The sequence below is a fragment of the Lontra canadensis genome, unplaced genomic scaffold (genome assembly GCF_010015895.1).
Source record: "Lontra canadensis isolate GAN:19392208 unplaced genomic scaffold, GSC_riverotter_1.0 scaffold2, whole genome shotgun sequence".
Taxonomy (NCBI): Eukaryota; Metazoa; Chordata; class Mammalia; order Carnivora; family Mustelidae; genus Lontra; species Lontra canadensis.
Window position 1 is genome coordinate 51,468,790 of NW_022630996.1, and position 24,557 is coordinate 51,493,346.

Here is a 24,557-nt window from a genome sequence, read left to right on the forward strand (position 1 = left end):
AAAGGAGAATTACATTTTTTATAGCAGCTCTGCTACAGGTCAAGCCACGTGTTGGGTCACGTATTAGTTTGGATACAGAACAATGGTGCCTAAGTAACTTCTGCCTTTTCCTGTGCCCCTCTGAAAGGTCTGTGAGCTAGAGTTTCATCGCAGTATGTAAAGGGGGGAAAGCCAGTGGTGAGACATTTCTTTTAAGCTCAGGACCTCCAGGTGGCTTCATTTCCAAGCTCAAAAGCAACACATTACAACCTTTCACTTGTCTTGTACCTCATATTTTTGAAAGTACTGTATCATGTATAATTACTACAGTTGAGCTGCACAGGAAGCAGGAACATGCTTTCTGCAATTGAGGTTTGGCTTTTGAAATTTTAAATTATATTATTAAGTGTGAATACATTTATAAGATTTTTTTTACAGCTGTGCATTTAATTACATTTATTATTATAAACAGCATACTACCACTTGTTTGAAATAACAGAATCATGCAGGAAGTAGAACCAAGAGATTTGTAGCTGTGGCTGTTTCAGGGGTGAGTGAAATCAAGACCTGGAGTGGGGAGAAGATTTAACTTTTAAAAATAATTATTATTATCATGTGATTGCCCTAATTTTTAAAAGTTTAATATACAGAAACCATACTCCACTCACAGAAACCCTATGTCAGCCGTGGTACACATGACAGTGGTGGCCAAGGAGCCCTGATTAGTCCTGAATGGAGGTTTGATACTTTCAGTTGTTTCATGGCTACTGACAGCTGTGAAATCAGTTTTCACTCTGAGGGGGATTTGGCCTTAAGGAGGTACTGATTTTCTCAATGGAAGGATGAGTTCATTCATGTCAGTCAATCAGGGTAGGATAAGAGAAAGTAAAGAAACAAAATAAAGCAGAACAGTAACAACATGCTTTTTGAAAGATTGTATGTGAGAGAAAAAATAGATCCTAAAACAAACTAAAGAGTTTGTAATGAAATTTTCTGTTTACCTTTGGATTACTTTGATGAAGACAGAGCAGTGTCCATCTCCTTCCTCTTTTCTGAAAGTTACAAAACCTTCTGCTATAAACTGTACTCTGCTGTTTAATTTTTGCCTCCGTTTTTGTTTATTGCTCATTCATCTAAAATGTCTGCAGCACATAGTCGGTGAACCTCTTTTCTTCTGAGTTTATCGAAGAATACTTATTATTTAATACATGTTTTAAAGTTAAGAGCTGTGGAATGTTGTCATTTCATTTGAGATTATAGATGATATTTCAGTATTAGTTGATTCACACAGTACAAAGTAATAGTGGCATCTAGTACCTTATCATTATCTGTTACCTTTGATTTACTATCATTGTTCATGTACATCTTAGTCAATGCTTGTGCAGAGAAATATAAAAGAGAAATAGTTCTTTGGTATTGAAGATTTGAACCCATATGACTCAAGGATTTTTATAGTGCTGAACTAAAGCCCTTAAATGGAATATGATGCAGTCACAAACAAAATGAGCCATCTTTTTTTTTTTTTAATTTTATTTATTTATTTATTTGTTAGAGATCATAAGTAGGCAGAGAGGCAGGCAAAGAGAGAAGAAAGTAGACTCCCTGGTTAGCAGAGAGCCCGATGCGGGGCTCGATCCCAGGACCCTGAGATCATGACCCGAGCAGAAGGCAGGGGCTTAACCCGCTGAGCCACCCAGGTGCCCCTGAGCCATCTTTTTATGTACTAATATGGACAGATACCCAAAAATACAACAGTGTATAGTATATGCTAATATTTGTATTAAAAAAGGGAAAACAGCTATATGTTTTATATGCTCACAGATGCATGAAATGTTTCTAGAAGTACAGGTGGGTAGCCAACTCTTTTCTCAGGGGATAGATACTTGGATAAACTAGGGAGAAGGATTAGAATGAGATATTAATATTAATCTTACGCATGTTAATGTGGGCAAGGAGCTCTCTCTTTGGGTAATATTTCTCTAATAATTGATGATGTTGTGCAGCATTCCAGGTACTTATTGGTCATTGATGCATTTGCTTTAATAAACTGCCTGTTTAAGCTTTTATCTATTTTTTATTGACTTGTTTGCTTAAGTGACTTGGAATTCTTTATAGATTCTCATTATAAATCACTGTCAGATTTATGCATTTCAATTATATTTCTCCATCCTGTAGCATGCTTTTTCATTTTCTTTTTGATTATTTTGAAAAAAAATTGAATTTTGAAGTTTAATTTATCTTTTTTTAATGGTTAGTTTAGATGGTTTTTCTTGTTTGTTGTATTTTCTCCATGAACTCTTTATCATTTTTATGAATACCCACTTCTGTGCACCATTTAAAAGTAGAAACTTTCTTTCAGCCTTTTGATTACCTGAATCCTTTGTTGAAAAGAAATTGACCGTATGTGGTCGGCTCTAATTTTAGGCTTCTGTTCTCTTCTATTGATTTCTTTCCTCTTATCCCAATCCCTCACTTTATTATTATAGCTTGACAGGAAGACTTATTTGTACAATTGATAAAAAAAAATTATTTAAAAATTCTCCAAGACTGTCTTACTTTCTTATTGTGTAGTCTTTGAATAGACAGTTTTCTTTCTTTCATTTCTTTGTTTATAGCATATATTTCTCTCTCTCTCTCTCTCTCTTTTTTTTTTTTTCCCTCATTGCTTGGAGTTCACAGGTAGTATATTTTAGGTCAAATTTTGAAACAAACAAACAAACAAACATGGCCATTATTTCCTTAAACATTGTATCTACACCTTTCTCTTTCTCCTGTCTTTGGACTCAAAATGCCTGTTTATTAGACTATTTGATATTGATTCATATCTCAGTAATGCTCTCTAATTTTTTAAATTTCACTTTCTTATTTAGATTGATTAAGTTCTGTTAACTTGTCTTCAGGTTTAATTACCTTTTACCTGCTCTCTCTAATGTACAAATTTTAAGCCCATTCAGTTGGATTTCCCACATCAGATATTATGCCTTAAATTTTTGAATTTCCATTTCTTTTTTTCCTATTTATTTATTTATTTATTTTTAAAGTTGTTCCTTTTATTTATTTATTTATTTATAAAGTTTTATTTTATTTTTTTTTCAGTGTTCGAAGATTCATTGTTTATGCACCACACTCAGTGCTTCATGCAATACATGCCCTCCTTAATACCCACCACGAGGCTCCCCCATTCCCTTACCCCCGCAAACCCTCAGTTTGTTTCTGAGTCCACAGTCTCTCATAGTTCGTCTCCCCCTCCGATTTCCCCCATCTCACTTCTCCTCTCCATCTCCCAGTGTCCTCTGTGTTATTCCTTATGCTGCACAAGTAAGTGAAACCATATAATTGATCTCTCTGCTTGACTTATTTCACTCAGCATAACCTCTTCCAGTCCCATCCATGTTGATACAAAAGTTGGGTATTCATCCTTTCTGATGGAGGCATAATACTCCTCATACAACTGTCCCAATCAATATGACACCTATAGAGTAAGCATCAGCAGAAGTTAGAGTATGGAACCACAGGAATGCAGTGTGCAGAATTAGAAAGCATAAGAGGTATGTAGTGGAATTATGAAGAGACAATAAGAACTGGAAGTTTACAGAAATGTGGAGATAGAGAAAAGAATAGGAAAACATAACTTTACGGCAGCAAAAACAATAAAGCGGTAGCAGCATGACCTGAGATTTAGATCTGACTTCTTCATACAACTAATAGAGTGGTTTGCTTATGGCCCTTTTATATCCAACATTATGATTTTCATGGAAGTCTAGCAGTATTTATCTGTTCTTCAAAACCTTATGGAGTCTACCAAGACCCAGTCTTGTATAAAAACGTGGTTTTAAGGACATTTATCTATTTCATCTTACCATTTTATTACACCATTATATATAAAATATGTAACGTTTATAACATGAATTCTAAGTCATGATTGCAGAGAAACAAGTTTAATTTATCTCAGATTTCTGTAGCTGTTATTTTGTTCTTTGTATTACAATTATTAAGCTAGTTGACAAAGCTTTTTCATTATATTAATTAATATTTATTTTGCATAAAGACACTTGGGAAGATATTCTTGAATATTTCACATACTGTAATTATTAAAACCTAAATATGCATATCATAACACATAATTATTCATCTCAAGTGTGTTTTATAAAACATAGTAAAAGTGGGGTACCTGGGTGACTTTAATTAACACAATTAAACATCTGCCTTCAGCTCAGATCACAATCTCAGGGTCCTGGGATGGAGCCCCAGGTCAGGCTCCCTGCCCAGCAGGGAGCCTTCTTCTCCCTCTCCCTCTGCCCTGCCCCTAAGCTCGTGCTCTCTCTATCTCAAATAAATAAATAAAATTTTTTTAAAAAACATAATAAAAGTAGGGTCACCTGGCTGGCTCAGTCTATAGAGCATGGGATTCTTGACCTCAGGATCCTGAGTTCCTGCCCCGTGTTGGGTGTAGAGTTTACTGAAAGAAAGACAGAAGGAAGGAAGGAAGGAAGGAAGGAAGGAAGGAAAGAAAGAAAGAAAGAAAGAAAGAAAGAAAGAAAGAAAGAAAGAAAGAAAGAAAGAAAAGGGAAGGGAAAGAAAAAGAAAAGAAAGTAACTATTTATATAATGTAAACTGGTATTTTCCTTTTGTGGCCTCAGGAATTATATTGCCTGAGTTCAAGTCCTGACTTCATTTATTACTATTACTGTGACCTTGGACAGTTCAGTTTACCTTCCTGTGCCTTAGTTTCTTCTTATATAAAATAAAGATAATAACAATACACAGTATTGAGTATTAAAAAAGCTAGTTCATATTCTAATCTATAGATGTTTGTAGTACTATTGCTTTTCTTTTTATCTTTCTGTAAACTAGATAACTATTTTATTTTATGTCACTTACTAACCATTCCTAGCCATCCTTATGATTATTCATGCACATTTTGTATTGTGATTTTAATGCAGTCCATATTTTGGTTAGTATGAATTATTAATATGAATAAATGCAGTTGGATTTTAGACTTAAGAGAATAATGCCCAAATTTGCTTTAGAAAAATGTATATCTTTATGAGCTTGAGATTCTGATCATGAAATACATTGTTCAGGATTTTTTGTCATAATCTTTTTTTTTCCTAATTCAGGAACTAGTCAATGTAGAAAATTATGAAATTTGCCAAATTCAATATATCTTTTTATTTTATTTATTTATTTTTAAAGATTTTATTTATCTTTTTAAATATTTCAAGTATTATATCCCACAGACATCCACTGAGTGCCTATTTCATTTGTAGTCTTGCATATAGTAACAAAGACAAAAAAAAAAGAGAGACTGGAACAATGAGATACAGTATTCTGGATGAAGGAAAAGTAGCTTAAAAGATATTTTAAAATGACTGAATTTTAGAAGACTAAACAGTTATAGTCATCCCAAGCCACAAATTCTCAGCTACTGATATTTGTCATTTGTTTGATCTGTCCCCAGGAAAAAATTGAAGAGATGACATTTCTGTTTATTTGTCTCTTATTTACTTCATTTTGCATGTCATTTACTTATCCAGAACTCATGTTTTCAGAAAGTATTTTAAGCATTTTGACAAATACTATCTCATTAAATCTTCATAACAAGTTTATGGAATAGGTAATACTGTTTCCTCAAGTTAAGTATACTAAGTAACTTGTCCTGCGTCGTAGGACTGGTAAGTGTCAGAGCTGGGCTTTGTACTGAGTAGTCAGGCTCCAGATTGCTTGTTCTCATCCATTTCTGACCATACTGTTATAATAGCCACCATGTATTAAACATCCAGTACGTGCTGAGCAGAAGATTTTCATTTAATTCCCATAAAGTAATCTGAATCACTAAAGGTCAGCTACTTTTGACTACCTAAAAACTTTTATAGTTTGTAAAGAATGAGTATAATTTCAAATAACCTCAGTTAATGAGGTTTTATTTTAAGGGTACCTGTAGAAGTACATGCAGCAGGAAACTATCCCAGAAAGTTAATAGACAATTTCAGAAAACTGGAAATTTTATATTCACCAGCTTTGTGGCAAACACTATCCTTTTTCAAAGCTAAGAATATTGAGATTCTGCAGTTTATAAAAGGGAACCGAGCTGGCTTCAGAGCTTATGTTTTGGCCATTACCTAATTATTATTACCCTTCCTCTTCACTCTATTTATTTGGTTATATCTCAGTGTACCATGATGGGAGGCAACAGGGTTCATAAATAACCCACACTGCACAGTGAAAGAAGTTCAAACCTATTGGTTAGTTAAGAGAGGACTCAGTGTAATCTTGCCTGGATCAAATTACTGTGTGACCTTTATACACATCTGTTTGTCCCTCTTAAAATGTAATCTATCCTCAGAGGTTAGTCCTACTGAAAATCCTCTGGTGATGTTCAGTTGCTTGATGAACAAAGTCTAAATTGCTTTAATTTAATATTTCTCTTGCACTGCCTTCAAATAGATTTCCTGTGTACATCCTGTTACTTTCCATACTGTGCAATTCATTCGGAGTTGACTACTTTCCATTTCCCAAATTCATCTGCTATGTAATTATTACTGTTTCTCTTCTTTCATATTTTCTACATTTTGCTATTCTATACATTCTTTAAGGCCTCACTCAAATCTTCGTAAAGCATCTCTTCTATCAAGAGTATGTACTTAAGTAGCTCAGACCATGTATTGGTCACTGCTAAGTATTTCATAAGATTTGTTTATTTAGGGATGCCTGGGTGTTTCAGTCCATTAAGCATCTGCCTTTAGGTCAGGTTAAAATCTCAGGGTCCTGGGATGGAGCCCCATGTGGGGCTCTCTGCTCAGCAGGGAGCCTGCTTTTCCCTCTCCCTCTGTCCCACCCACTTGTACATGTGCTCTCTCTCAAATAAATAAAAAAATCTTTAAAAATAAGATTTGCTTATTTAATTATCATATAATCCTATTGTCCCTATTCAAAGAGAAGTTGAAGTATATAGAATTAAATAACTTGCCTAAAGTTGTAGCTAATTAGTAGTAGATAAGTGATTCAAAACCTGGTAAACTATTTTCTCCTTTTCTCCTCTAAAATCTGGTATCAGTGATTTTACATTTCTTTGAGATGACCAGATTACGTGGAACAACCCCAATATATGTCTGTTTTCCTGGCATAATTGTTAATAGCTCATCCTTTCCTCTCTTTGAAAGTATTACATACTCGTTTTCCTCCTAAACAGCTCTTGATCTCTCTTAACCTTTCCATTCTGTTATCTCACCTTAGCTTATGCTCCTTCCATCAATTATATAGATGGCTATGATAGAATATTATTCTCTTCTATTCCTACAGACTCTTCTCTCTTCCAAATATTTGCATACAACAGCCATGGTGGTGATTTTAGAAACCCAGTTATATCAGGCACTGCCAACATGAGTACAAATATCCACAATAAGAAGTTTTGAATGGCTTTCTGCTGCCTCCAGGACAAAATCAAATACCTTAAATTCATGAATGGATTTCAGGGTTCTTAGAACATGACCCTGCCTTACTGCTCTGTTCTCATCCTATAGTCAGATGCTCCAGCTAAACCACACTTCATTTTGCTCTCATGCACTCCAAACGCTTATTCATTTTCTGTATTTATATATGCTCTTTGTTGATGACCTTTTCCAAACATTCTTCATAATGCAACTCAATTACCACTTCTTATGAATGTCTTTTTTCACCTCCTACTTAACTCTGTAAGTGCACTTTTCTTTTTCTTAAATTTTATTGTATTTTTTCAGTGTTCCAAGATTCATTATTTATGCACCACACCCAGTGCTCCATGCAATACATGCCCTCCATAATACCCACCACCAAGCTCAACCATCCCCCCAACCCCCTCCCTTCCAAAACCCTCAGTTTGTTTCTCAGAGTCCACAGTCTCTCATGCTTCTTCTCCCCGTCTGATTTCACCCAATTCACTTTTCCTTTCCTTCTCCTAATGTCCTCCATGTTATTCCTTATGCTCCACAAGTAAGTGAAACCATATGATAATTGACTTTCTCTGCTTGACTTATTTCACTCAGTATAATCTCCTCTAGTACCGTCCATGTTGATACAAAAGTTGGGTATTCATCCTTTCTGATGGAGGCATAATACACCACTGTATATATGGACCATATTTTCTTTATCCATTCATCCATTGAAGGGCATCTTTGCTCTTTCCACAGTTTGGTGATTGTGGGCATTGCTGCTGTGAACACTGGGGTACATATGGCCCTTCTTTGCACTACATCAGTATCTTTGGGGTAAATACCCAGCAATGCAATTGCGGGGTCATAGGGAAGATCTATTTTTAATTTCTTAAGGAATCTCCACTCTGTTTTCCAAAGTGGCTGCACCAACTTGCATTACCACCAAGAGTGTAAGAGGGTTGCCCTTTCTCCACATCCTCTCCAACACACGTTGTTTACTGACTTGTTAATTTTTACCATTCTAACTGGTGTAAGGTGGTATCTCAGTGTGGTTTTGATTTGAATCTCCCTAATGGCTAATGATGAATCCATTCCTGATTAAAATGCTTCAAAGTATAGAGATAGAGGGGACATTCCTCAACTTCATGAAATCGATCTATGAAAAACCCACAGCAGATATCATTCTCAATGGGAAAAAGCTAGCAGCCTTCCCTTTGAGATCAGGAACATGACAAGAATGCCCACTCTCACCACTGTTGTTCAACATAGTACTAGAAGTCCTAGCAACAGCAATCAGACCAACAGAAAGAAATAAAAGGTATTCAAATTGGCAAAGAAGAAGTCAAACTCTCTCTCTTCTCAGATGACATGATACTTTATATGGAAAACCCAAAAGACTCCACTCCCAAACTACTAAAACTCATACAGCAATTCAGTAATGTGGCAGGATACAAAATCAATGCACAGAAATCAGTTGCTTTCTTATACACTAACAGTGGAAATATAGAAAGGGAAATTAGAGAATCGATTCCATTTACTATAGCACCAAGAACCATAAGATACCTGGGAATAAACCTAACCAAAGACGTAAAGGATCTGTACTCAAGGAACTGCACTTTTCTTTTCATTACTGCTGTGTTCATTTCCATTTCCACATTGGGAGTTAAGGAATAAAAGTAAGCTCTGTTGGGGGACGTGAATACTGTAACATATTGGTTCCTGCTTATGAAAAGCATTCAATTAATAATGCTGATGTTTACTTCTTGTACATCTATATTGTATTTGTTACTAAACTCTGTTTCTCCCATTATTCTGAGTTCCTTGATAACAAAAAGTAAAATGTGGCTTGTCTGTTATGAGAACATATGTTTGTGTATATAAGTACATATATTATATGCATATAAACTTTAATAAATACATTTAGCAGTGTTTAAATACTTATATCGCTTGTTGATAATAAGTAAATAAATTTGTTATGCTTATACTTATTTGTACTTATATCTGGGGTACAGCTATGCTGTATCTCCCTAATATAAATTTTTAATGGTTATGATCATGTATCTTTTAGAATTTTAAGGAATTTGAGGAAGAAGCAGTTATATTTTAAAACAAATGTTTTTGAAAAATACTTATTATAACAAAAATCAAATTTCATGCTTCTTGTCTATCAGTTACTTATTTCAATAGTACCTAATAAGCCTTCCACCTGGAAATAAGCTGAGACATTTCACAGCACTTCTGTCTGTTTACTCCCATAGTCCCTGTTATTCCTCTCTGAATTTCAGGTTCCAGTTCTCTCTTCTTCCTTCTTTAGAATTTAATTTACTTCACTACTTTCATATTGCCTCTAAGTAATTACATAGTCTGTAGCTCTAACGCTAATTCTCTTACAGATTTAAGGTCAGTGTTTCCAATGTGTCATTTAATATATTCACAAGAACACTTGACAGTACCCAGAGTTAAGATATTTAAAATGTATTTCATTATGACTCAAGTCAGAGGCTCTTCTTTGCTTCCATTGCTACTTCAGGTCAATATCATGGTCAAATATTGATGTTTCCAAAGAACTCTTTGACCTCTTTGTAGCCTGTCTTCAAGTCCTATACGTGTTCTCTCTAGAAGTGATCTTCTGTTCTGTCCTGTAGTTACCTTTTAAGATAATTCACCCTTAACTTATTCACATATAATTTTGTAGTGTTTTCCCAAATGTACTAGATATGCAAATCTCTTTGAAATTCATATATTAAAAAAAATAGTTCTTGAGTGCCTACTGTGTGCCAGACGAAGAGACTACTTTAGCCTGATGACCTGAATGGGCATTGCTTGTTACTATCACTTTGAGGATTCTCTCCTCCTTCAAGAACCTGTTAGAATCCAGCGATTCTTTCCTAAAGGGAAGAAACTTCGCATAAAAAAATAATTTTATTGAGCTTCCCAAAGCTCATCAAAAGACTATCTAAAAATTCATAGATCACTATTTTAAAATGTCTGTTGTGAAAGGAATGGAATTTGAGGGTTTCCACCATAAGGGAGAAGTTGGGAATCTACTAACAGAATTGAAAAGAAGACTATTTTAAGAACAAGAAAGTAATAAGACATAATGTCTAAGAGTATAGGTTGTGTAATCAAAGAGAAATCTATCCTCTGTTGGAGTTTTGTACACTCTTGTGTTTGCAGAACCTAAAAGCATTCCCACATAATGGAATCTTAAGAAATGCTTGCTGAAGGATGGGTGTGAATATTTAGTAAAGTTATTTAAATTCTCTGACCTTGCTTTCTAATCTTTAATAAAGGTACTCATACCTACCCCATGAAAGTGCACTGAGGCTTAATAAAATAACATATGTTAGGTGTATATAGTCAGGTAAATAATACTAGTTATTATGGTATCTATTATGAAAAAAGTCATAAGACTACATATTAGAATTGGTACATAAGGTCAGAGTTGGATGGATCACATGCATGTATCAGAGTTATCTGGGTGCTTACTCAAAATATAGAATAATAATAGACCCCTTCTAAGGACCATAGAATATACATAAATCTCCTCTGACCAAGGATAGGAATCTGCAACATTGATATTAGGAAGCTTGAGCACCATGAATATGGGAGCTCACAGTAAACTTCTTAAAGACAAAGACTGTGTTTTATTCATCTTCGTTTTCCCATTGTCTTGAACTTGGATGACCATCAACAACTACCTTTTTTTTTCTTTTAAGATTTTATTTATTTATTTGACACAGAGAGAGAGATCACAAGTAGGCAGAGAGGTAGGCAGAGAGAGAGGGGGAAGCAGGCTCCCTGCTGAGCAGAGAGCCCGATGTGGGGCTCAATGAGAGGACCCTGAGATCATGAGCTGAGCCGAAGGCAGAGGCTTAACCCACTAAGCCACCCAGGCACCCCAACAAATACCTTTTTAATTAACAATTGAATTGATCTTATTAATTAGACTTTTTACAATATATGTATGTATGTATTGGAGAGGATCAGGAGAAACAAATTCTCATAGCAAAGACTTAGATCAGAGAGGACTGAATTGTGTTCCTTCAGATTCCTGTGTTGTAACCATAATCCCGAATGTAATAATATTTGAAAATGGGGCTTTTAGAAGGTAAACGAGTCATGAGAGTGAAGGTCCTCATGATGGGATTCGTGCCCTTGTAAGAAGAGACATGAGAGAAAAGATACAGTAAGAAGGTTACTGTTACCAAACACTAAATCTTCTGGCACCTTGATCTTGAAGGACCTTCTAGCCTCCATCACTCTGAGAAGTAAATGTTTTTTAAGCCGTCCAGTATATTGTATTTAGTTATAGCATCCTAAACTAAGACAATTGTTTTGAAAATAGGGCAAATGAACTTGAGACAGATAATTGTAGCATCTAATCTACTGACTGAAAATCCATTCTACATTTATAATAGTAATCAAAATGTAGTTAGTTTTAGAATGAGCTATGTATTTGGAGCACGTATTATAAGACTGCCAGGATTGGATATTTAAACAAGGACTACTTGACTCCTCAGTTTATTATCTACATTTTTTTAACATAAAGTTACTAATGATAATAACGTGGTTCTTTTTTTCTCTGAGTAACCAAACTGGTAATATAAAACTTGTGTTTCATTAGAATGAAGTTTTATATGGTTATGCTTATGAATGTTTCCTGTTTCCTGTCTGTCAATTTAATTAGTGTTGTTAAAAAAAGAAAGTCACCTGGAATCTACCTCTTTTTGAAGGAACACATTCAGTAGCTACTTGCATGCATTTTTCCAAAGAAAAATCAGAAGTGTTATTTAAAATGTAAGCCAAGACAAATTCAAATAAAATGCTAACTTGTCTAGCTCTTGTCCTCTTGTTTGAGGAATAATGCAATCATAAGTGACAAGAATCAGCCTTCAAGATAATTTATCATAAACGTGGTCCTTTAAAATTGCTGTTTATTGTATAAACATAGCCTCATCTCATTCTTCTTAAAACTAAGCTTTTAACTCTTTAACCCTATGGTATAGATTCATCAGAAATTTACTCCCTATGAAGCTCTTCATGATTCCAACAGTCCTGATTCCTCCACATTGTTTTATTTCCAAACTATAAATATTGTTTTTCACTCCTCAGTGTGGAAATTCAGCTACCTTCATATTACATGCTTACTGAAGTAGAAAGCTGCCTAATCAGATAGGAAAACATTTGGCTGTGAATAAATCAGCATTTGTCGAGGATTTCAAAGTGTGAACCTAGGCAGACAAGCACACATCCTAAGATCTCTGCTTTCTCTTGCTTCCCTGTAGAGAAATCAGAGGTTAATATGGCTGCCACCACCATCTGTCTAAATACTTGAGTGTGTCGTCTTGAATTAACATAGCAGAACTAGTGGGGAGGTCATTAAGATTTTATTTTTACATTTCATCACCAGATGCTCTACAATATAAATTTATCCATAAATGTTCAGATTGATTAAGTTTTTAATAAGGAGAACAATGAGTTTTTAAAAATCAACTAATTCAGAACAAGAAGTAAAATTATTTTAATATGTTAACTTGTAGTGTTCATGGATTTTATTCTTTTCCTAAAACTTTAAATGAGGAATTGCTATAGAATTTCTTGGTAGTAAAAAACATATTCCTATATATGTTCCAACCAATAACAATGGACATTGTCACTCATTGTAACTTTAAGAAATGGTTAAATTACCTGTAACTAAATTGTAATTTCCATTGTTCTATTTCATGATCTCTCAAAAGATCTTAACATAGGACTTTTCATAAACTGAGCACTCAATAAATACCTCTTAAATAAGTGAACCTCACACAGTGATTGTTGAAGAAGCTCATGAACAGAAGAGAGCTCCCTACAGTGTTTTCCCGGGGCCATCAGTGGGATTTTTTGCAAAGCTGAACTCTAGGGGGCTAGATAAAAGCATATATTTTTACTAAAGATAATTCTTAGCTTTTGACCTAGAAAAGAACTCAATTTGCTTCTTATTAAGTAATCTTGTGCCATTTATAAATTCAAGTGGGTTCTAAGTTCAAATATCTGTACCGTGAAATGGTAACGGAAAAGAAAAAAATGAGTGCTTTTCTCATCCTTCTCAAAAGCACACAAAATTTTTGAAAAAGAAAACTTTTTATAAAACCTTTTTTTCCGAAATAGTTCTACCCTTCCATTGAATAGTCCACTAGACGTAAATAAGCTTCCTATAGGAAGTGCCTGTGTATCATTTCATTTCCTTTTACTTCTAAAACCTAGTAAATCCAGGAAAATTCAATAAATCAATGGATTCATTGATTTATTCAATAAATTAAATAATTAAATTATTTATTTCAATAAATTATTTAATTCAATAAATTAAATAAATAAATAAAATTCAATAAATGAATGGACTGGCTAACAAGGGACTATTTGATTGGCTTATTATGCAACTATCTTTTCCTAAGAAACTTCGATAAAAATTTATAAATATAGATTTTAATTATCTGAAACACTACTTCCAATGCTGATAGAAAATGCTTATTGGTAATTTGGTACTTAAAATAGTTGTTGATTGGCATTCAAATATATATTTAGTATATAGGTAAATATATTTAATAAGGATAAATTTATATGTATACATTTCTATATTTGTCCTTCAGATTTTCTGTCTGTAAATACAACTATAATACTAGAATATATATTGAAAGGTCATGGAAATATTTATAACTGCTTACTTTCCAAAAAGATATGCATAAGCCTATAGTTATTGTAAAGCTCTTCCCAAATAAAAGATTTTTCAAATTTTTTATTCATAAATGTACATGCAGACGTGCTTAGTTGATAGTTAAAAGAAGGAAAGAAAAAGAAAGAAAAGAGGGAAGGAAGGAAGGTAAATTACCATGAAATAAACAACTGATCATGGTATAATTATTAGTCCATTTAATTTTAATTTGGGTTTGTACTGAATCTTGTGACTAATCTACTTGAAAAGTTTACCATTTTCAGACTGTATGTCAAGCATATCATTCTTAGTTAAATATAATGTGACAATGATTTGTCTATCAGGTAATAAATGTATTAGGAACAGGCTTAGTATTTCCCTTAAATACTGACTGCAGTGAAACATGGAGGCCCACAGTGGTATCAGGGTCCCTGGAACATCAGTCATGCATAATGCTATAAAGAAGTCTTGACTAGTTAGAGTTAATGTCATCCCTATAACCTATGCTCATCTGAATGCAGACATTTTCCTGCTATGGATATTTCATTTCACTTCACCCCCAGCCCAGTCACTCCTCAGCATCTCTCATATTGTAGGCACATTCATTGTTAATAAGTGTTCTGTAAAACATATGCTTCTTAGGACATATTTTCCCTATTATGATTTTTTTCCTCTCAGACAGGAAGCATGAATATTTGTAAGCATGTCTTACTTGGAAAGAAATTTATAATTAACTATGGGCTCACACTTTCTTTCTGAAAAGTAAGTGGTTAAAAATACTCCTATAGGTTTTCAATAATATATTCCAGTATTTTTAGTACCCATTTGCAGGTAGGAAAACTGAAGGGTAGAAATATAATGTGACATTCCAAGTAGTATGCTAAAATTTGACAGAAGAATAGAATTGAGATGTTTCTTTCAAAAATGGATATAGAAAGTCTCTTCAACATCAATTGTCAGAGTGAGTGAGAAGAGGCAATTTTCTGAGCAGTTCATAAAAACAAGATTATTTTGTTTTGAATTAACTGAATTTTTGTTAAAAGCAACTGGGGCCCTCCAACTTGTGCCTTAGTTAATCATTTCTGCACTCTTACCTGAACTACAAAATCCTAAACAATCAATATTTTCCAATCAGAAGAATCAGTGAAAATAACTAAGAAATGTATAGAATAGAATATGTTAATTTTATAAGAAATAATTTCAGGCAGTACATTAATTTAGAACATTTATTTTGATGCTTTACGGAATTCAATTCAAAGTGATTTTTCCATTTCAATTGGAAAGACCTACAGAGATATGTTTTTCAGATTATATAGGGTAATCAGAAAACTTGCGAGAGCTACAGTGTAGAAGGAATTAATTACAACCAATTCATAGTAGACATTTAATTATTTGATTTTTACCACATGTACTTACTTTATCAATTTCTAGGGCAAAATTATTCCTGCCTGATAACCTAGAAAACAATGGAAGTTTCACTAACCTTTAGGTCTCTAAGTCATTCAGCTCACTCAAAATGTGACAGCAGGGCAAGGGGGAAGAAGGGTCATAAGAACTCTCAAAAGCCATTTCAGAATCATTTGGTGATATGGAAACTGATACGGAGATTTTATATCTCTGGCTCCTTTTAACTGAAGCTGAAGCCCTCATAATCCTGTACTGAGAGAACATAAAAATAGTTCAAAAAATTCACCTGCCAATTATCAGCAGAATTCAACTATTCCATTATCTGCACTCTGATTTTCTATTTTTCTGTTTTCTATCTGTCTGTCTGCCTATCTGTTGTTCTATCTGTTTGTTGTTACTGGTGGTTGGCCCCTTCATTTTATCTATTTATCTTAATTTTCCAATTCACTAGATCACAGGTCATGTTTGGATTTGCTCTCTGGGCTTTAAAGGCCAAGGGCACTCTAGTCTCATGTTTTGCCTCTAGTCTTGGGAATGACCACTAGGCTCATTCCTTAATGTACCCCTCCCTCCAATTTCCAAACTAGAAGACAGGAATTACACAATGCTTCCCTCCAAAACTGGAAAAAGATTGAAGTACAGCAAGTCACGTATACCCATGAAGCAGAGGGCATTCTCACCGTTGGGGTACTTTTCTGTGCATTATAGGATGTTTAGCAGCATTGAAACCCACTACTCACTAAATTACAGTAGCACTTCCTCCAGTGTGACTGTCAAAAGTATCTCCAGACATTGCCAAAAGTCCCCTGGAAGCACAGGGGACTTTTTAAGAAACATTACTATAAAGGCAAAAGGGTTGGGAGGGCTGTGAGGTGGATTTATCTGCTCAGTATAATCTTGTTGGGCAGTCACTCTGTGCAAGACCATGTTTCATGTGCTGTGAGAACCTTGAAGAGGAGCAGGGTCCCATTTCTGTCCTCACTGAACTTTCAATATTGTAGAGGAAGTGAATACAAATAACTGGAAATCAGAATAGCAGGATGTAAAAATTAGTGATGTCTCAATATGTATTCAGAAAAGGGCAAACAAAATTATCATTCGAAAAATCAAGGAGAGTGTTTCAAAATGTAGTAGGACTTGAAGGAATAGCAGAATTCCAACAGGTTGAGATGGGAGGTTAAGGTCTTTGAGGCAGAAGAAAGAGAACATTGGAAATCGGTCTTGAGGAAGAATTTGAACTGCTTTGAATTCGACATGGTTTGAGTTTTATTTATTTCATTATGAGGACCCTTTCCTTCCAGTTCACTTTATTTTTGATGAGGACAATGACATGATGCGAAGATGACAGTGTCTATGGGCCCTGTTCTCTTGCTTTTATATTTAACTCCTTTTCCAACCTCTGCCATAAACTGTGGGGAGAGAAGTGAGTTTGTGACCAGTACAGCAAAAAATCCAGAGCATTTCTGCTGGATAAAATTTAATCGATACAATGGATGAAGCTTATTATTATAAAATTGTTTTATTTATTTATTTATCATACAGATATACAAGAAATGATCCTTTTGGAAAACAATGATTTCAAGAAATAGGCAGAAGACATATTACTGTTTCTAAAGTTTGGCTGAGAAATTAGCATCCAAGTTTTAATAGTATGGAAACTGAAACACCATATAAATAAGAGGGGCAAAGGAAACAATCTAAAGACCTTTGTTTGGAACATTGGTTCTTAACCTCCGAGGACTCATCTACTCCTTTGAGTATATGATAAAAACAGTAGTTTCCTCCCAGAAAAATACCCATCGGTACATACTCAAGAAAGCTGGTGTAACACTTAAGGGTATTCTTGATTTTCTGAAGCCCATTCATGGACTTTCTAGGCATCTATGGTTCTCAGGTTATAGAACTCTGACGGAAGACGACAAGCATACAAGACTTAGACAGTACTTTGCGGACCTACGAAAGACCAGAAGTGCCTAAAATCCCATGAGGGGGCAGTTTAGAATCTGAAGCATCTAGGCTCCTTATAAATACTCGGATTTCTTTTGACTGGGTTGTAGTAAAAAAGTACTTAGTTATTGTCCATGAAACTTCTAAAAGTTTAAATTACTTTTATTTGATGGAAATATTTCTGTATCTCTTAGAAACAATATAATAGAAAAATAAAAAGAATCCTGAGTTGAAATCAGGAAGATTTTAGGGCTTCTTCCAAGCTGTTTGAACTTGGACTAATAATTTAATTTCTCTGAGCTTCAGTTTTTATGCTTTTTTAAAAATAACAAAGTATGGGACTGTGTGGTTTTTAAGTCCTCCGTTATAAAACTCCATCATTTAAATTAACTTATCTAAATGTTAAGAAATAAGACAGAAAAATAACTTTCTAAAAATGACAATAGCTGCAGTTACTTCCACAGTAACGTATTTTCAGGAAGTGATTCAAAGTTAAATGTGGTTCAATTGCTAAATGACTGAATTTGCAAAAGTGGGCGATAATTAAGTCATTATGCTCAACCTGTATTACTTATTGATGACTTCTCCATGATTTTGAGTCAGAAGAGTTTTCTACAAGAGATGTTCTAACTGGGCTGTCTGAATGATGAATCATTCCCCACCGAGGTGGTCTTCCTCAGCTCCATGGTACTTATAGGCACTACCAGGAAATTTGACTGTGGTTGCCTGTGTTGTACTTGGCTTTTAACTTTAAAAAAAGGGGGGACTTTCAATATTGATATCACCATGGTTCAGCCTGTAGGAGCAAAAGATTTTCTTGGAGGAAAATGGCTTGACGTTAAAAAAAAAATATATATATATATATATATATGTATATATATTGCACTCAGCCAGGGCTCTAATCATACGAATGCACTCACCATTTGTGTGGCTTTAAATCTGGCTGCACACATGCCAGGACCAAGGATCAGAAATGCATCTGGGTAGCAGAAGCTGGTCAGTATAGTCTCCTCCACCCCCTTTTGTTGTCTGTTTTTGCAACATATGTTAGGCATGAAAGGGACAAACAAGGATGAAGTGGTTTTCTCCTTTTCCATCTGGTTCTCTGCCAGAGATACAAAGCCCGAACAGAGCATCAGATTTCAATGTTCTGACTGCTGAGAAACCCCACTTTCTTGTTCTCTATCCATCACCATTCTTCTTCTTAACAAATATTTTTCCAACAAGTACAAAGCAATGGAGTCCAGTAAAATACAGGGCTATTTCTACTTACTCCCCTCCCAATCCCTGGTCATTAATACTCCCATTTGTGGGATAATACCTTTTGTGGCTTATTTGATAGGAATGTAGTCTGATGTAAGTGCTATATATTCATAGTATTTTGAACTCCTAGAATTAAAAATAAAAATACAGATAGTTCTTTGGGTATAAATAAATTCTGTTCTGTGAGTTACCAAAAAGTCTGTTGTTTGGAGCCCATAGGATATTTCTCATGGAAATAATTTTAAAATAGTGATAAAACTCCAAGATAGAAGACAGAATGGGTGGGGGAGTGGGGGAAGGAAGCAAAGAAGAAAGGAGGGACGGAGGGAGAAGGGGACGGAGGCTAAATCAATACAGGACACAAAATATTACACATCCTTTGCACGCAAACATTTGTCTGTTCCATAATGGAAACTAAAAATTCCTTAGAAGCTTGGCAGCAGTATGGAAGGCAAGGACTGCTTCTTTCAAGTGCGTAAACAATGGGTTCAGTAAGGAGACGGTGGTGGCACCTGCCCTCTGGAGAGCTACAGGACTGCCATGTGGCGATGTTGCTGCAGCTTCTACCTCAAGAGGGTATGGGACCCCACAAGCTGGGGACAGTGTGACTACTGCAGCTGTTCACATTTGCAGAGCAATTTTTAACTGAGTGTTTTAATGTCTGTCAGACATTGCCAAAACATGATTAAATCCCACTGTATAAGGAGTTGCAATCTAGAAATTTGTTTGGGACTTAAAAATCTATTAAGGCTAACAGCATTACTGTGTATTACTAGAGTAATAATTGCTTTTATGTCAAATTTTATCGTGAAAATTTTCAAACATTCAGAAAAGTGGAGAAAATAATAGAATACATTTATATATATATCCATCATTTCAATTAAAAAATCATTATGATTTTGATTCATTTTCACTGGTTATCTTTTTTTGCTTTTTCTTTATTCATTGCCAAGTATCTTTTAGCAAAACATAGATCTCATGTCATTTATACTTCAGTTATACAGCTCGAAAAAATATTACATCTTCCTACACGATGACAATTCCAACATAATTTGCAATAAAAACAATATTTTTTATTGTGTAATAACCCATATATAATCATTGTCTTAACCCTTCTTGCCTATAAAATGTCTTTTTTTGTTTGGTTTGTTCAAACCAGTATTCAAAACAAGATCACCGCACTCCATGTAGTTGTTATGTAACTAAAGTATCTTTTTATCTTGAGCAGTCCCATTTCTGCTTCTACCCCGTACCACTGACCTGTTGCCAATTCATGTTGATGTCATGATTGTCAGGGAATGCTTTTTCCCCTTGAGCGTCATTTAACTCATTCTTTTATTCCTCGTATGTCCTCTAAAGGGAAATTAACTCCAGGGGTGAGTAATTTCTTAAAATACAACAGTGGTTTGATTTTGTCATTAGTAGGCGCTAACAAATCCATTTAGATATAAATAAAGTAATTATTCTGTTATTTCCCATGATTGAAGGAATAATAGTGTAATCAAAATTAAAAGGGTTCCCATATTGCTTAATGTTGATTATATAGCACACCAAATGTCTTATATGTGGCCTGCTATTCTTTTTTGTGACACCAACCTTTTTATGATTATATAGCACACCAAATGTCTTATATGTGGCCTGCTATTCTTTTTCATGACACCAACCTGGTTCCTACACTCCTTACAATTTGCAGACTCTGGCATGGGGATCCTTAATGAGAAATGTTGAGAGAGAACTTTTAAAGAGTTATAGACCACATTATGAAGGGTCCTTAACTGCAAAGATAAACAAACAAAGAACAGGCCCCTTCATGTATTTGACTTTTAATCATGCCTCTAAAGTGGCACGACGATGGTGCATCTACAGGTAAAAGATCACTTGGGATTATATTCAAATAAGCAACATCATCCTAATTCAGTCATTAAAAGCTGTTCCTACATGGCTGAGTATTGGGTGAAACCAACTCTCAACTAACCAGAAAGCAAATGTAATACTATTGTTTTCCCTTTCCCTAGTTATGCACTAGTTATCATAAATCAACAAAGACACTGCTGAAAGGTGAAGAACATGAGATGACATGGGACCTTAGAGAAGTGAACCCTAACAGTGGTGGTGTATGAATACCGTGCTGCTTATAATACTCAGAATGTTATTGTGTAGATATTTTTTAATATTTCCCTTTTAAACATGAGGAAACTGAGTTATAAAAACCTTAAATTGAGGCACCTGGGTGGCTCAGATGGCTAGGTGTCTGCCTTCAGCTCAGGTCATGATCTCAGCGTCCTGGGATCCAGCCCCTTGTCGTGGTTGGGCTCCCAGTTCAGCGGGGAGCCTCCTTCTTCCTCTCCTTGTGCCTTTCCCCCTGCTGTGCTCCCTCTGTCTCTCATACTCTCAAATGAATAAATAAAACCTTAAAAAAAAAGAAAAAGCTTCAGTTGTATTCCCAAGATCACATAGTAATAAATGGAAGCTCTAAGAACTGAATTTAGGCAACCTAACTCTTAACCTGTCTACCACTCTACTGCCTCTTAGTATACAGTTAGAAACTTATTGTTATTTATGTCTTTATTTGAGAGAGAGAGAGAGAGAGGGAGAGCATGGGAGCTAGGGGAGAGAGAAGAAAGAGGGAGAGGGAAAGAGAATCTTGAGCAGGCTCCACGCCCAGTGTGAGCTCAACGCTGGGCTCAATCTCACGATCCTGAGATCATGACCTGAGCAGAAATCAAGAGTTTGACACCTAATCCACTGAGCCACTGAGGCACCCCACAGCTTGTTGTAATTTTTATGTGAATACCAGGAAGTAGAGAAACTTCTTCTGACTCCGAGGTCAACCTTGAAACTTGAAATATCTCTTATACCACATGGGCTTTTAACATGAATATATGTAGACATTTATTGATACCTGTGTGTATAAATATAAATATTGCTTTTGTTTCAAACAGGTCATCGATAACCTCGGTCCTTTGGAACTGATTATTAATACTCCTAGCCATCATAGGGTTCATCATGGTAAAGAAATTTTATCTTTTTTTCTTCTTCATTTCCTTAAAAACAGTATTATTTTGTACCTTTTCATCACAATTATTCAGCATAGTCACCATGCACTGTATAAATAGGTATCCCTTCACCTGGACAAGTCTCATTTCCAAAGCAAAGATTGGAGGGAAAACAAACAAACAACGACAAAAACAAAACAAAAAACAACAACAAAAAAACCCACCTTCCTTGAATTTTCCTTTTTGTCTAGATCTCAGTAGTAATGGAAAATGAGTTAACCACCTGAGGGGATGCACACTTTCTACATTGAAGGTGTCAGTTGAAGGTCACTTCCTGAACCAGTGCTGAGTTTTATTCCTATACACAGCCAGAAAGCCTCTGGTCTTGAAAATTGTTGGGACTTCAGGAAAGCCTAATAAACAGCAACTCACTTTCTTGCTGAAATTCTGTAAAGTGCATTAGCCTGACAAAGAAAAAAATCCCGTGTGGCTAGTGCCTAAGTTTTAAAGACAGGATAAGACTTAACAGAAATGTTTGCATGTGTGCACCAAAAGACCTGTAGAAGAATGTGCATAACAGCATTATTTGTAATAGAAAAAATAGAGATAAAATTAAAATGTTTATCACAGTAGAACAGAGAAATTGTAGATGATGCATGTAATGGGGAATTATGTATCAATAAAAATGTCCAAACTGTTGCAGCTTGGGATGGCCAGAATAAATCTCACAATGTTGAGAGAAGGAAGACAGTAATAAAATAGTAAATATTGTTGTAGTTCTTTTATAAATTTCCAGGCACCATAGGCAGCACTGGAACACTGCAGTCCTCCCTTCCCTAGGGGCAGGTCCCTTTCCTCCTGGCAGGAAGCAGATGGAAGCATAAGCCTCACCTTTCCCCACCAAGGACTGGAGAGGGTGGAGTCAGGTTGCATATGCTCAGTTTCCTCTTCCAAACTCCTTAGGCATTTCCTGGAGCACCTGAGTGGCTCAGTTGGTTAAGCATCTGACTCTTGATTTTGGCTCACATCATGATCTCAGGGTTATGAGATCAACCCCATGATGGGCTCCTCACTGGGCAAAGAGCCTGCTTAATATTCTCTTTTTCCCTCTCCCCATCCCCACCCCTGCTCATGTTCTCTCTCTCCCTCTCTAAAAAAGAAAAAAATAATCCAAACTCCATAGGCATTCCCCAGCAACAAGGAGACTGTTAGTGAGGGGCTGGAGAGGCCAAGGGTTAGAGACTGTTCCTTCATGTAAAATTAGGAAACATAAGGAATGGAGAAGAGTAAGTTCATATTGAAGAAGAAATGGTTGCTAGTGTCCTCTGTTTGACTTCAGGGTGCCTTCCCACTCATGTTGTTTCGTATCTGGGTTTCTCAGCCTCAGCATTATTAAAGTTTTAGACCCAACAGTTCTTCATTTGGAGGCGGGAGGTTAGGGGTGGGACTAGCTGTTATAGGATGTTGGTCTCTACATACTAGATGCAAATAATATCTGTCCCAGTTGTGACTCTCAGCTGTCTTCAGACATTGCTATATGTCCCCCGAGAGGCAAAATGTTCTCCATCCCAACTGAGAACCACTGCTTAGCCCACATATGGCAATGGGGTTTATGTCTGTGCCACCCCCATACTGCTTCTGCGCTGGGGGAAGTTGTTTCTTGTGTCTTCACTTTCAAACATATATTTGCTTGTATAGAAAGCATGTAAAGAAATGATACATAAAGATAGTTGAGTTTGTTGGGGGCAGTCACTTGATGGATTAATATTTTTTTCCTTTGATTTACATGCGTGTGAATATAGTACTATTTAAGCAACTTTTTTATTATTAAAGAAACTATGCCCAGCTATTTCCATTTAAATTGTAATTTGAATACTTTGGAGCAGGAAAACTATATATGTTTTGTCTTAATAAAAATAATCAAGGGTAATTTAGTTTTCACTTGTGTTTTTTATGATTAAAAAAAAAATTGCCTCACTTCAAGTAGAAAATTTTCTTCCTGTAAAACATGCAGAGAAAAGGGGTAGAGATAATAACTCACTTAAAAAAATGGAAATAAACACATATTATTTATCTTATTTCCTATTGCCTTTGTTTTGTGGGCCATTTAATCTTTAATTACTATTCTTCAATAGTCTTAAAGTAAAATTACTTAGAATTTATCCTAGATGTCTAAAAAACTAGAAAATTATGAGAAAAAAACATTTTTTAAAAAATATGGGATAGGTTGGGTTATGGACATTGGGGAGGGTATGTGATATGGTGAGTGTTGTCAAGTGTATAAACCTGACAATTCACAGACCTGTACCCTTGGGGCTAATAATACATTTTATGTTAATAAAAATAATGAATAAAAAATAAATAAATAAAAATATGGAGTAATTCTAAATATATGTAGTTTTAAGGTATTCCTTGCTTTTTTTAGTAAAATTAACTCAAAAAAATAAATACAATAAAACCAGCTTATTAGCAAATAATTAATGTTGCCAGTAAAAAGAGACTCCTAGGAAAATCATTTTGTTTGATGTCTTGATTTTATGAATGGGTCCTAAAATACAATAAAATGTTTCAAAAGCATAACTTCATTTTTCAAAAAAACCCTTTTTTAAATATTTGTTTTATAGGCAGAAACCGTTATTGCATAGACAAAAACTACGCCGGCGTTCTTATTATATGGGATAGAATTTTTGGTAAGTAAAATGTATATGAATTTAAAAATAGTAACTTAGCTCCTTAACTTATAGAAAATCAAAGATCATATCCTTAATGTTTATCTTCCAGGGACATTCGAGGCAGAAAATGAGAAAGTTGTATATGGTCTAACACATCCCATTAATACATTTGAACCATTCAAGGTGCAGG

At 35.0% G+C, this 24,557-nt stretch overlaps 1 protein-coding gene across 1 annotated transcript in view; it reads left to right on the forward strand.

Annotated features, from left to right (window-relative positions):
- Positions 1–24,557, forward strand: part of AGMO (alkylglycerol monooxygenase) — a 209,080-nt gene that overhangs the window by 153,096 nt on the left and 31,427 nt on the right. The window contains exons 6-8 of the mRNA XM_032876503.1: positions 21,642–21,708; positions 24,320–24,385; positions 24,477–24,556. Of these exons, the coding sequence (XP_032732394.1) occupies positions 21,642–21,708; positions 24,320–24,385; positions 24,477–24,556 (213 nt within the window). The remainder of the gene's footprint in view (positions 1–21,641; positions 21,709–24,319; positions 24,386–24,476; position 24,557) is intronic.